Here is a 14,499-nt window from a genome sequence, read left to right as displayed (position 1 = left end):
CACACACACACACACACACACACACACACACACACACACACACACACACACACACACTGTGGCTCCAAATGCTGCGGCAGCATCTGGATGATGTTGCCATGGTAACAGCAGCGGGCCTGACCCCGCCTCCTCTCCCCCTCTTCTTCTCCTCTCTCCACGCGCACACACTGTCTCCATGCACAGACACAAACGCCCCCCCCCCCCCACTTCTTTTAAGCTTTTTTTTCTCTCCCTCTGCCCTACTGGCTGTGTTTCCTTCAAGCTTGACCTGGATTCTGTTTGCGCTGCTACAGTGATGACAGCAGTGATGATGCTGATTGCTGACAGACACGGTCATCCGATCCACTTCCTGTATTTTTAGGGCCAACCCCTCCAAAAAATAAAGCCTTGAAATTACCTCCCTGGTTTTCTCTCTTCTGTTCTCCCTCCACTCACGCTCTTTTTTGCAACCACTCAGATATTTCTGTCATTCTSTTTCTTCTCCCTCCCTCCTCCTCCTGTTATTTCTCCTCCCCCAGTCAGTTTCTTCATCCTCTTGAAACTCCCTCKATATGTGCATAAAGGAAGCTTAAAAAAGCCTCCTCCATCACCGTACCCCCATTACACCCTCACTGTTAAAGCCCCCTATCCTCCAGCACACGCCTTTGCCCCCCCGTTCAGCTGATTGTTTTGACAAATACATCAGGTTTGAGAAGTCAGATCTTCTTGTTTTCTTTGTCACATTGATGTATGCAGTTCTTAAAGCCCAAGTGTTTAATGTGAGTTTTCATTCTCTTGGCTCTTTTAGGAGCTGGCAGGCTGGCAGCAATGTGCGCACATGGATTTATAGGCCCACACTTTGCCTAATATGAGTCATAGCTATCACTCATTCAAATGCACGTTTCCTCTRGACATAAAAAAATAAAATAAAAACGAGGGAAAGCAGGGATGGGGATTGCTCATTCATCACAAACCAAACAAATCAACTGTGGTATGTTTTCCCCAGCAAGTCTGTTTTATCAAGAACCTGATTTTTGTATAGTTTTTTAAGTYACGTCATTTTTTTTCCTASCTGTTCACTGTTTCAACTGTAAAATCAGCTCATTCAATTCCGTTTTACTATTTATTTTATTTTTTTTTTATATATATATTTTTGTTGCCTCTCGGGTGTTTTTAAGCTGCTTGTATCACATTTGTAATTTATTCAGGAAGCTCAACTAGCATTTTGTGAAAGCTGATGAGACTTCAAAAATAGAATGACTTTCTGCATGCAGAACACAAAACATAAACAGGAGTGCAAAAAAAACAGCTAAGCATTTATGGATTTGTTGGCTGAAATAAACAAACACAAAAAAGGCAAATGGGATTATGGAAAATGGATCTTTTGAACCCATGAAACTTTGGGATGTGAATCAGAATTAACAATCTTTATAAATGGAGGCAGGCAGTTTTGGTGCAGCATCACCTGTTGTTCAAATGCAATAAATTGCTTAAAAATTGGACCCTGACAGGTATTTATTTTGATTCGTGACATACGGCTCGGGGGGCAGCGAACATAACATCCATAGGGGAGTGTGACATGATCATATTAGTCTTTCTAATTCAATCTGTTCACAGCACTTGGACTCTATCATGGTTTATTCAGTAAGTTTAGCRTGCTAATTATGCTCCTGTTTCTCCCCCTCTTTCTCTCCCCCTTTTCCTTATTTGGACTGATTTATTTCTGCCCCCCGTCATCCTCCTGTAAAACCTCTCCCCTGCTCTCCGGGCRTCTCCTCCGCCGGCTCTGAAGTGGAGCTGGTGGACCAGCAGAGGGTGCTCAGAACGGGCTGCTTGGTGACGGGCGTTCACACTCCACCCATCAGGCGGAACAGCAAGCTGGCCACCCTGGGGCGAATCTTCAAACCCTGGAAGTGGAGAAAAAAGAAAAACGAAAAGCTGAAGCAGAGTTCCACAGGTACGGCACGGGGCTGGTGTCAAGACCTGGAGGGCGGCTGCGGGGCCTTCGCCTTTCACACACTCGTGTAATCGCGTTTTGTCCTCCGAGGCTCTAATGAATTCAATTAGAGAAGCGTAATGAGAAGGTGTGGGGGCGAGGGGATGTGGCGAGTCAGAGCGCAGCTGTTTGAACTGATTCATTCTCTATCTGTTTATAACCATGTGAATTTTGCTGAAGTCACATAAACACTCAGATATTATCCAGTTATTTATAATGACAAAAGATGAAAATTACAAGGACTTATGATTAGCGTCGGCTCAGTTTTTTTTTTACTTCTTGCAAGGTGAGCAAGACAAATGTGTTGGTTTTATTTTATTGTGCCACCTGTGGGAAATTCCTACATCAGTATCCCTATAGTTTGTTCTGTACAAATAATTATTTTACATGAATATGACTCCTGTTTAATCCAACAGTAAATGACTCTTCTTCCATTTCCAGATGTAGCATTATCCAGCGGTCTTATGTGCCATGACCCCAGCTCTCCCAGCCAAGGCTGCTGCTCAGACGGTGCAGTCTTACTTGGTGGCTTTGGGGGACCTTTGACTCAAAACCTCACAGTCAGCAGCGTGGAGTACCTTGGTCCTGAGGAGGAGCATTCCCTGTCAGGTACTACTAGTGGCTTAAGTGAAACAGATTAACAACAACACATTTGTAGAGGGCTTAATGTCTTTACACCAGCTTAAAAGAAGCTGGATTGTAATCAGTTTGATAAAATGCCTCAAACTGCTGCTACTTTGGTTCTTATTACTTTAAATTGATTAAAATACTACAGTACTAAATAGAACYGTAAAAACTGCATGTATCCAAAATGCAGAGTTGGGAATTAACTAGTTACATTTACTCAGTTAAATTTATTTGAGTAACTTTTTGGGGAAAAATACGTTTGTGAGTATTTTTACTAAGCTGTATTTCATACTTTTACTTCAGTAATTTTATTATGAAGTATTGCTACTCTTACTTGAGTAAAATTTCTGAATACTCTATTTACAATGAGTAACGTCTGAATGAAGAACAAGCTTGCTATTACCAAAAATTCACCAGACACAGACACACACCTGCAGTTTTTGTTAGTTTCATCAATTTTGTATTGCAAGAAACTGATTTGGGAAAAATAATTATTTGCCTGAATTTATTTTATAATTCTGTTATTTATATTGTTTTCATTTCAAGCTTTAAAATACTAAAATTTCCACATAGCTTTATTTAGTCCTTCTGATGATGTAATTTTTAAATATTAAACGACTGATGTTTTGATCAGTTACTCAGTACTTCAGTAGCTTTTTTTACCAAATACTTTTTACTCTTGCTTGAGTCATTTCTTGGTTTGCTACTTTTTTACTTTTACTTGAGTAAAAATATGTTGAAGTAGTGCTACTTTTACTTGAGTACAATTTTCTGGTACCCTACCCACCTCGGCCAAAATTAAGTTATTTTATTTTATTTATTTTTTTCATTCAGTGTTCAGTCATTTCTGTGTAAATTAATTTTCTTGATTTTCACCACTAGAGGGCAGCAAAGACAGCTGAATGGTGTTGCACTCATTCTACCCTGAGTGGTCTTTATTGTTTATATTATAGGCACAAGAAGCAATAAAAAAWTTTTTTAATGAATATCACTGCATCTGCAGAGTAAAATAATTTTTTATCACTGTAAAAAWTTTTTAGCAAATTGCATCTCAACTATCACTGATTTTGCAAATAATATTTAAGGTGTGTTTTCCGCATCACATAAATCATAACCCTACTCTTAGGTGGTGGAGACATATTAGCTCTGATCATACAAACTTTTCATCAAGCTATGTAACACATTACAGAAACTTTTATTTATTTATTWATTTTCTGTCTTTCAGTAGCCGCTCCTCTCCAAGACTGTGAACGGGTGGAGGAGAATGCCCCCCTACCGGAGGACGGGGGAGAGGAGGAGGCACACCCAGCCGGGGACCTGCCAGAGGGGCTGCAGGACTCGGGAGATCAGGTGGAGGAAAGAGCGGAAGAGGAGACTCCTCCAGGAACGTCTCCGCCTCAAGTACCTCCAAAACTTTTACCCCAGCTGAGTTCTGGAGATGGTGAGCACAGTCATTATTGACACGACTTCATTACTAATACTAAAACAATTAAAGATGATGAATAAGCAGTGCTGCGGTGCATTTTACTGTCACTTTACAGCAGTTTGGACTGGACTTGTGTTAAATTAAACATATTTCTAACTGTTTAGACCCTAAATCTGTTGATAAATATAAAGACAACATGACAGATTCACCAATGTTTAATTTTTTTTCTGCTCATCCTCTCCCGTCAGACTCAGGACCCATGTCACTTCCTGCTCACCTGCCCAACTCCTATCACCCCAAGGAGCCCCCGCCCAGGGCCACAGAAAGCCTGGCTTCTATGACCCTGCCTCTACGAGGGCCTCTAGCTAACTCCTCAGGGTCACCACATCTGGGCAATATGATCCACCCCCCCATGCCCCCCAGCTGTATCATGGAGGAGCTACAGAGAGCTTTCGCTTCCAAGAACAGACAGGAGAGGTGAGGCTTCAAACGTTGGTGCACATCTTACGTTATCTTTAATGTGCGTTTGTTCAAAGCAAACCGCTTCAAACGTTTTGCTTTGAGGCTTCATAAATGGAAGTGTTTCTTTTATGTCAACCTGCCACGCGTCTTCTTGCCTCCTGCATCTCCTCAGTGTTCGCGATGGGTGTGAGCAGGGCTCACCGCCGCGGCTCTGGTGCTCTGACGGGCGTCTGTCTCGCTCCTGCAGCTCTGAGAACCAATACACGTCTCCGCTGGGCAGCGGCTGCTCGGGAGGAGGAGGAGGAGGAGGAGGAGGGTCGGACTGGCCCAAGAAGGAAGCGGAGGAAAACAAGGAGAACGTACGGCTGGACCAGTGCTTCTCCAACACCTCAGGCCTCCCCTTTGACCTGGAYGGCTGGAACGAGTCCGTCATCTCCGGTCAGTCCCAGAACACAGCAGGAAGCTAACTGCCATTAAAGTCTTGACGGTTTCACTGATGCAAGCAATACATAAATATATCTGGATTAAATCAACAATAAGTTACAAAATAAAGATTTCTGAAATGTCATCATGAACAGAAGTTTCTCAGGTGTTGTGCTTTGAAACGTGTCACTGGTTTGTAGACCTTTTGTTAGGACATGAAAAAACAATTCAAAACTCTAAATAAGTTGTTAAGAAGTAAGTATTTGTGTTTTTCTATGCCTGTTGTCACAGGCACACTTCCTCGCAGGCTAAGGAAAGAGCTGCTGGCCGTCAAACTTCGAAACAGGCCGAGCAAGCAGGAGCTGGAGGACAGGAACATCTTCCCGGCACGGAGCGATCAGGAGCGGCAGGAGATCCGCCAGCAGATTGAGATGAAACTCGCCAAGTGAGCAATAAAAGCTTCATTAAATTGTTTTTAACGTTTACTTTTCATTGATGATGAATTAGTTAGGATGAGTGTAGAAACAGTCTGGTTTTAGTTCTGGAATGAGCACATCTCAATATTGTTCTGGGAGAAATGACCAGTTTCTATTACCGGTAAGTTCTGAATGCAACAATGTAGCCTCAAGACCAAACAGATACTGGCAACTTTATTGTTTGGGAGACAGATATGGGATCAATCTTGTGCCAGCAGGAATTGAATTTGAATTGCTCAGATTGAATCTGAATGTGCATAATTTGAAATTGAATGCATTGGTTTGAAAATGAATTTTACTAAACTGAAACTGAATTKAAAGTTTTGTATCTGAATTAATTTGCTTTGAACCTGTATTTTGGTCTATTAAAAATTCAATTTGACTACTTTCATTTTCAGTTCCATAATTCAATTTCAGTCCCAAAATTCAGAGTTTTGTGTCACACATCCTGGTCCTTGAGAAAGCCAGCCAGAGTAATCAAACACAGATCCATAGATTTATGTTTCACTTTGGTGAAGTTTCCCTTCATCAACTCTGTTGCATACACAAGGGGAACTTCACCAAAGTGAAAAATAAATCTGAGTCCTTCCCGGATGACTGAACTTTTCACCCTATCTCTAAGGGAGAGCCCAGACATCCTGTGGGGGAATCTCATTTCGGCCACTTGTATCTGCCGCGATCGTTCTTTCGGTCACTACCCTAAGCTCGTGACCATAGATGAGGGTAGGAATGTAGACCGTGGTAAATCGAGATCTTTGCCTTCTGGCTCAGCTCCCGCTTCACCACGACAGAAAGGTACAGCGCCCACATCACTGCAGACGCAGCGCCAATCTGCCTATCGATCTCCAGCTCCATTCTTCCCTCATTCATGAACAAGACCCCAAGATACCTAAACTCCTCCACTTGGGGCAGGACCTCCTCCCCGACCCGGAGGCGGCACGCTACCGTTCTCTGGCTCAAGACCATGGTCTCGGATTCGGAGGCACTGATCCTCATCCTGGCCGCTTCACACTCGGCTGCGAACCGCTCCAGTGAGAGCTGGAGATCAGGATCTGATGAAGCCAAAAGGACCACATCATCCGCAAAAAGYAGAGATGTGATCCTAAGGTCACCAAAATAGATCCCCTCAACACCTTGGCTGTGCCTAGAAATTCTGTCCGTAAAAGTTATGAACAGAACTGAATTTGAAGAACAGAATTTTGGAACTGAACTTGAAAGTAGTCAAACTGATTTTTTAATAGACCAAAGCAAATTAATTCAAAACTTATTTTCAAACCAATGCATTCAATTTCAAATTGTGCACATTCAGATTCAATCTGAGCAATTCAAATTCAATTCCTGCTGGCCCAAGATTTATCCCATAGTCAGAGGTGAGATCAATAAATTTGATCAAATCTGATTGTTTCACACAAACTGTTTTTACCTGAATATTTAGATTTGCTGCTCTTTAATCAATGCCAGGCCTTGGTTATGAAAGCCTCTGCTCAWCATTACAACACAATTCAAACTGAAACTGAACAGATTCTACAAACATTTGTCACTGTTGAGCTTTCAGACAGCGTGAAATTCACCGAAGGCTTTGGTTCTTGAAATGTTTACACGTTCAGTGACTCCATCCTTCAAATTACTTCCATTCTTAGCATTTGGAGAGCAACGAGTTCAAACAAATGCCACTTCCTGGAATTGTTTTTGTACACGACACAGCGCTGGTGTTTATCCATGCTTCGGAGCAGCGACGCTATTAGAGTTCTGTTTTTTTTTTTCTTTTCAAATACGACTGAGACATTTCTGTCCACACACTGAYACGGGATGAGGTTGTGTTTGAACGGGTCACGAGACTCAGGCTCTTTAACACCAGCATATCAAASCGGGGCGCAGCAGAGTGTTATATAAACTCCTGTGTAATAACTCGCAGTCAAGCACAAAGCACCACCCACACACCCCTATGAACACTATCCATCAGCCGTCTGGTAGACAGCTAATAATACAACCTCCTCTTTTATTCATAGACTCCCTGGAAGGAGAAGAAAAAAAAATCTGTTGATTTCAAAGTTGTTGTGAACAAATATTAGAGCGAAGTGAAGAGCGTGACTGCTCCGACACGGCATCTGTGTTTTTGCAGCAGCGAGCRGCAGTAAGAGAGGCCCGATCGTTATGTAAAAACCTATTTTAACAGAACTTTCCCTGAAGGGTTTCTAACGAACGACGAGGCAACGCAGCAAACAYGAGTAGATTTCCACATGGCTCCCAGCTTCTGGTCAGTCGTATCTTAACCTCCAGATGTTGCRCATTTTGGTGCGGGGTCAAGCAGAGCAGATGACGGATAATAACATCCCATCCTTCTGTCGTGTCGGTGATAGATGGCTTTTCTATCTTTAGTTCCAGTTCTAGCCCATGTGCTGTAGTACAGCCACACTCCACTGTTTCTAATCTTAGCTCCTGCCACTGTTCAATAATGTACACCACACCCCTCCCCCATGCACTCYGCCTCACCACCAAATGTCAGGGAGTTATATCAGCAGAAATAATAACCGGGTAGAAAAAATAAATAAAATAAAATAAAATACGAGCTCTGCAACAGTACTTGGGGGGCGAAAAAGTAAGCTAAATGTGGTCGGTTTGTCTTCTTGGTGCAGTTGGTAAGTGAAATTAAAGACTAAATGCCACCCACCCACTGKTTTTTCACTCTTTTGTTTGGGTAATTAATTCCTCCCACGGGCTGCTGTAGTTGAGAATTTCTATTCTTACTCATTTCATCACAAGACTTTCTGAGTTTCGAATGRGAATCCTTACAGCAGTGGGTATTTTAGGAATAACTCGCAAGGGTTTTACTTTTATTGCAGGATTCTGTGTCGAAGCCCGTGGGTGTAAACCAGTAATTTTGTCGAATGACTGCAGAGAAAGCAGAGTGTTCTCAGTCACGCCGAATAAAGCATCTCGATAAAGCTCACGGTTGTAGATTTGATTTTGGATGACGGTGTATTTTGGTTAAAAATGTGCTTCATTTAAGTTGCCAACAAAAAAAAAAAAATGGAAAAAAACAAAAACAAAAAAAAGCAGGCTGTTTCTAAAAATAGCAGCAGATTGTCATTTAAAGCACATCCAGTTCTGTGTGTAGTAGCGAGATCCCCCCTCTCCGTGTTACTAGGGAGGAGCGAAGATTTCTGCAGGAAGGCTCCGTCGTCTATAAGGTACCAAGCATAGTTGCTAGGCAACTCGGAGACCAGGTCAATCTTACAGTGGATGCTTGTTGCTCGGGTATCGGTAGTGATTTTCCTATTTGTCTGTTTAAAATGTAGCACAGAGGGAGCTTTAAAAACACCGATTTTCACTCATTTACTAGAGAAACAGAGGGGTCGTCATGTTTGTTTTCTGTCTGATGAGAATTTGAGATAACTAAAAAACAAACAAACAGCTGATTTTGATTATTTTATTCTAAAAGGGAGCTCCTAACAGGGGAGACAACATGTTTTTTTTTAGATATTGATGGAATTCCTTAATGATTTTTTTTTGACTTTGTGAACTTTGAGTTTTTCTATAAAAACACAATTGATGCTTGTTTTCCTTTTTAGTTACACTTCTCAGAAAAGAAATTATCCAGGGGAGTCGGRCGGTTGAATATACTTTGTGCTATTTATGGATATGAACTCATCAATTATTAAMGCCCACGATGCTCTTATTGCACAATACAGTGTCGAGAAAAAAAATCTATATTTTTAAGGATAAACAACATATTAAAAATCTGGGGAAAAATCATTAGGCAATAAAAAAAACACTAATTTACACAGTGAAGAAGAGAATTTGCTATAAAGGTATATACAGATTTTAAGAAACGTGATCAAAGTGCTCATTTGTTGTAAAGACACACTAYGAAAGACCTTTTTGTGTGTCTGTGACCAGATGTCAGTTCATGTGACCTAACGCTGATCTTTGACAGGACCGAGCTTTAAAGTGTCCAGTGTTAACCAGTGTGAAGGGGATAAAAGGAGTCGTAGTGTGCGGAGGCATTTAACGCTTCTCTGTGCTTTCCACATCTGAAGGTGTGCTGCGGCGTATTCCACATGCTGTCTGAAGCTGAGCCTTTTAAGCAGCTTACATGTATTATTCATTGAAGCACACACGGTGATTCTGGTAAAGGAAAGAAATGTTGTTTTTTTTTTTTTTTTTGAAGACCTTTTGGATGCTTTGATAACAGGACACCTGACAGGTCCACTAACTAAAGTTTGACTCAGCAACTTTTAAGACATTATGAAATCCAAAAATGCTGGGATGTTGTGTAAAATATAATTATTAAAAATAATTTAAAAAATAAATAAAGTGATTTGCAAATTTCATAAACCATTAATTTCTTCGTAGTAAACACTTCAAACTAAAAAAAATTAAGTCTAGTCGAACAAGACATGCACTGATGCTTCCTATTTAACATAAATGGCTTCTTTCGTATTTCTTGATCCATCTTTCACAATTGTCACATAGAAAAACTTGTGAAAACCAACAGCTTCATAGGGCCCTGTTTACATGATATCGTCTTTCAGAGAAATTGTAGCAGTTTTACTGCATTTCAGCCGTTTGTGTATATGAACACAGTGGCCATTTTTTTCTGACACCAAATCTTTTTGAATCCAAGTCTCAACATAACAGCACTTATTTTTACAAATTACAAATCCTTTTTTTATTTTGCAGAAAAGAGCTATAAGAATTATCACAAAAAAGGCGTTATGATTACCCATCAAACACATTATTTTGTCAGTTGAAATTATTGAAATTCTATGAGTTGGTTAATTACAATATTTTGCAGATTATGTATAAGGCTCATAAAAATATATTACCTTTGAACATCCAATCGAATTTTGTTAAGAGACAAAGTTACTACAATTTAAAAGGGACAGAGGTGTTTGTGAAACCTAAAATCCAAACTAGTTTGAAGGAACGATGTACTTCAGTGCAAGGAATAATCTGGACTATGATTTTAAAAGTGCAGGATCAATGTATAAGTTTAGGAGAATGGTAAAATCCAGTCTGTTGAAGAAATATGAAATGACATAATACTGTATGTATCCTTAAAATTTTCTGAGAAAGATTTTAGCTTTTTATTTTTTTTCCTGTTTTTATTAGTTTGAATTCCTTTTGATGTAAAAAGGTGCAGATATTATAAGATTTTTTTCTTCCTCCTGCCGCCTTTCATTTTGATTTGATTGATTTATTGATTCAACAGGAAAAGATTACTAAAAATCAAGCCTGACTCAGCATAATTGCTGTTTTACAGCAGCKTCCTGTTCTGCAGCACATAAAACACTCAGAATTACAGCATCACAATCACATCATTATTATTACACCATAGACACAAAGACAAACAAGCATACCAAATTTCAAAAAGGCAGCATTTGCAAAATCGGACGTCTAAATATGAGCACAACAAAAAGAACTTTTCATTTGCATTTTTTGTATGCTGAATTTGCTTTGTTTTTTTAATGAAATGAATGAATAAAYTAAACTAAACATTTTCAAGCGAAACTGCATAAAAGTCTTTCGTTTTTATGCACTTGCAGAAGTGGATGAACAACAGTAACATCGACAGATAGCCATGGACTATTTGTGGTGCTCGCCCTTTTCCATGTGTAGAAGCAAACTTTATGCTCAGTTCAAACACGCTTTCAAGCATTCACTATTTTGGATTTAATAGTTGTCATGTTTGATACGGAAATTATCTGAAATTACTAACTAATGCAAATATTCATATGTGATCAAAAAATCTGTTATGAGCCAGGCAAGACCTTAACTATTCTTATTAGATGGGGCATGAGAATAGTGAATTTATTTGCATAAATAGAGCTTGTACTCCAACTCTCCTGCTTACAGCCAAAGGGGAACAAAACATTCCCAACGTCCAGTCATGTCTACTTTAAAATGTATGTTTTAAAGCAGAGTTTCCCAAAGTTGGGGTCGGGACCCAAAGTGGGGTCCCGAAACATCAAGGTGGGGTCCTGAAAAGATTTTCTGAATTAATTACATTTTTGCCTTAGTTGTTACAAATGAGTGAGGTTAGTGTATTTAAAATGGATAAATGTAGTATAAAAACATTGTTACTATGCCCATGTTTTGTTGACCTGATACAAATGTTTATCATCCAAAAAYAGTTGTGGGCACAGGCCTCTGCTACTGTTATTTTGTGGGTCAAAAGCTGAAAAGTTTGGGAACCACTGCACTTTGGTTCCCAAAGTTGGGCTTGGGACCCAMTTATGGGTCATGAAGCACCTTGGATAATCTCCAGAAATCAATTTAAAGGGTAATAAAATAATTGCTGATGTAATATTTTCCCTATAACTATTACAAAAACACAAAATAAGTAAAAATAAGTATTTATATTTGTGTATAAGCTGTTTAGATTGTCAAAAAAGCCTGTGTTTTTAGGGTTATTAACGAAGTTCATGTACTCAGACCAGTAATATTTGGGGTCACAAGTTTTTGCCATGGATAGTTAGTGGGTCAGAAGAYAAAAAGTTTGGGAACCACTGTTTTAAAGAATTATATGCGTTTTTTTTTTTCCTTTCATATGTTGACAAATCCAAACAGCATGAGTAAAATGCTGTGCTACTGCTTTATGATGAAAGGTTGGGGATGCCTTTGAGTGGRATCCTATTAGGCTCCGCCCCTCGCTCATTATGCATTCAGTAACCAGGAAGACTAGCGGAGTCGCGCCCCCCACCAGCTCATCACGACCCGCTCTTCTAAAGGAGCTGCGGTCGAGTAGTAGAGGAGCGTCTGCGGTGCTGGAGGTTCTTTACGACACGGAGACTGCAGCAGACGAGATGCTGCTCGGCGACACTGAGCCATAAACTTGGTACAGAATTCTGAGCAGAATTAGCGCTTCGTGCTTTTTTCTCTTCCAAATGTGGGGAGCGCCTCTGCCGAAACAACACAGCCGCGGTCTGGATGCGAGATGGAAACATAGGGGATTCCTTTCGAGAACGCGCTTAGCGAGGAAACTACAAGCGGTGTTGCAAAGAGGCAGAGAGAGGCGAGGCGAGGACTGAAGCAGATCAGAGTCCCAAAATGGTTCAAAACGTGGTTCTGGTGTTTCTTCGCAGGAGGTTGAGCCAGAGACCAAACGTGGAGGAGCTGGAGAGCCGGAACATTTTAAAACGTGAGTTTCCAAACATCACCTGTTCACACTCATATTTCACCATATGGATATTTTTAACCCTTAAAAAAAAAACATGGATAGAAATAATAAAAAAATATTTATAGTACAAACTGCAGTGCATGTTTATACCATGTACTGATTGTGTATATAAAAATACTTTTTTTAAATTAAAGTTTTATTTTACACATTTTTTCTAAGGATGTTTTTCTTTTTCCACAGAGAGAAATGATCAAACAGAACAAGAGGAAAGGAGGGAGATAAAGCAGCGGCTAAACAGAAAGGTACACCCCTGATTGTAATTGTGGGCATTCAGATTGTGGTTACTTCAAACATGACAGAAGACACCTGAAACGGTTTGATAATTTCTTGATTTTTTTTTTTCGTTCTTTCTTTTTTCAGCTCAATCAACGACCAACAGTAGATGAGCTTCGAGAGAGAAAGATTTTAATCCGCTTCAGCGATTATGTGGAGGTGGCCAAAGCTCAGGACTACGACAGGAGAGCRGACAAGCCCTGGACTCGTCTCTCGGCTGCAGACAAGGTGTGTATTTACACTGATAAGTCAAGTCATGCGATGACCTATAAAATCGTACACAAATGACGTTAACCGAGCAGCAAATCAAATTTACCATTTAGGTCAGAGATTATGAAAAATTCCCTTGACGTTATGAGCGATCACTCTGTGGAATCAGCTTTTCATGACGCTGTTATCAGCTTATCTCACAAAATCCCCTGTTCACTTTCAATTTTTTAGGCTGATTATGTGTTTCTCCTTCTGTCACATTGATGTCCACTAGTTGCCAGACCTCGGGTGGCACAGAATGCATTAGGAATCCACTGATGGTCTTTTATATCTCTMCCCCCCACCCACAGGCTGCGATCCGAAAAGAGCTGAACGAGTTCAAGAGCACCGAGATGGAAGTGCACGCCTCGAGCAAACACTTAACCAGGTTAGTATTCAGATGTGTGTGTTCACCGGTAGTGTTTTGCACGCGTGCGCTATTCTGGGCTGCGGCGGTCTAAATTTAGCGCTCCTTGCTCATCTAGAGGGTACTGGGAAGCTAAAGATAGATGGGATTGCTTCCAATCTTGGGAGGGGGAGGTTGTCCCTCTGAGAGCTCAMGCGATCGGGCAAAGGGAAATGCTGATGGCAACGAATCCTTGGCTGAATGCGTTCGGACAGCGAGGCTCTCTGCGGGTTRTACTAGTGACCCAGAGAGAGGACAGGAGGAGAGCGCGTGTGCAGCCCCTCGCTGTTAAAAATAGCTCTTGATTAATGACTRTAACAGTCGAGGTTTGATGACAAAGGACCCTCTCACAGTTTTTGCTTTGTTCACTTTTTTTTTTTTTTAGGTTCCACCGGCCATAAAAGCTGAATTTCTTCTGTGAAGAAATGCTGAGCTTAGAGATTTCCCGAAGCTGCTTGATGCTGCTCAGTGGTGACGGATCAAAAAGAGCCTGGAGCTGTTTCGTCTTCAGTGTGTCTTTAACTTTCTTCCAGTGCCCTCATGTTATCAGTATGAAGAGAGCGGTGTGGGAGAAAMCAATGGCGTTTGCAGCAGTGTGTCCTGGACACTGCAGGATGCAACATGGAAGCTGGCAGGTGGGAGAGACTTTGATGGAGCCTCTGACTCTCAGGACAAGAGCAGGGGAAAAACAATCTTTTAATTATTTTTATTTTTCTTTTTGTACTAATTCATGAACTACTTTGACAAAATGGTGTGTAGTGGGAAGAAGTAGTGCATGTGACCAGCTTCACTTTTTTTTTAAACTGATGAATAATGTGTCACTTGGACTGTGTACAGACTGAAGTCTGGGGAGAAAACACTGGGGAGGGGTTTGATACTGACTGTACATACAGTATGTCAATCAGAATGGGACTGGTAATGTCTTCACTGAAAAGAGAAATACCTTTGTAAGCACTACTTCAGAATTGTCTTCAAAATACAACATCTTTTATAAGAATG

At 40.7% G+C, this 14,499-nt stretch overlaps 1 protein-coding gene across 2 annotated transcripts in view; it reads left to right on the top strand.

Moving 5' to 3' along the window:
• Positions 1 to 14,497, top strand: part of phactr3a (phosphatase and actin regulator 3a) — an 18,111-nt gene extending 3,614 nt beyond the window's left edge. The window contains exons 2-12 of one of the 2 annotated variants that reach the window (XM_014031529.1): positions 1,772 to 1,936; positions 2,417 to 2,584; positions 3,831 to 4,043; positions 4,277 to 4,505; positions 4,663 to 4,928; positions 5,205 to 5,358; positions 12,478 to 12,533; positions 12,753 to 12,814; positions 12,933 to 13,073; positions 13,406 to 13,482; positions 13,886 to 14,497. In XM_014031529.1, the coding sequence (XP_013886983.1) occupies positions 1,772 to 1,936; positions 2,417 to 2,584; positions 3,831 to 4,043; positions 4,277 to 4,505; positions 4,663 to 4,928; positions 5,205 to 5,358; positions 12,478 to 12,533; positions 12,753 to 12,814; positions 12,933 to 13,073; positions 13,406 to 13,482; positions 13,886 to 13,901 (1,547 nt within the window). In that variant the 3' untranslated portion in view covers positions 13,902 to 14,497. Of the gene's footprint in view, positions 1 to 1,771; positions 1,937 to 2,416; positions 2,585 to 3,827; positions 4,044 to 4,276; positions 4,506 to 4,662; positions 4,929 to 5,204; positions 5,359 to 12,477; positions 12,534 to 12,752; positions 12,815 to 12,932; positions 13,074 to 13,405; positions 13,483 to 13,885 lie in introns of both variants that reach the window. The other variant, XM_014031528.1, reaches the window with a different exon arrangement.
• Positions 14,498 to 14,499: the final 2 nt, after the last annotated feature.

Source organism: Austrofundulus limnaeus, unplaced genomic scaffold (assembly GCF_001266775.1).
Source record: "Austrofundulus limnaeus strain Quisiro unplaced genomic scaffold, Austrofundulus_limnaeus-1.0 Scaffold1267, whole genome shotgun sequence".
Lineage (NCBI taxonomy): Eukaryota > Metazoa > Chordata > Actinopteri > Cyprinodontiformes > Rivulidae > Austrofundulus > Austrofundulus limnaeus.
The sequence above is the reverse complement of the archived record's forward strand: the minus strand, read 5'-3'. Positions and strand labels throughout refer to the sequence as shown.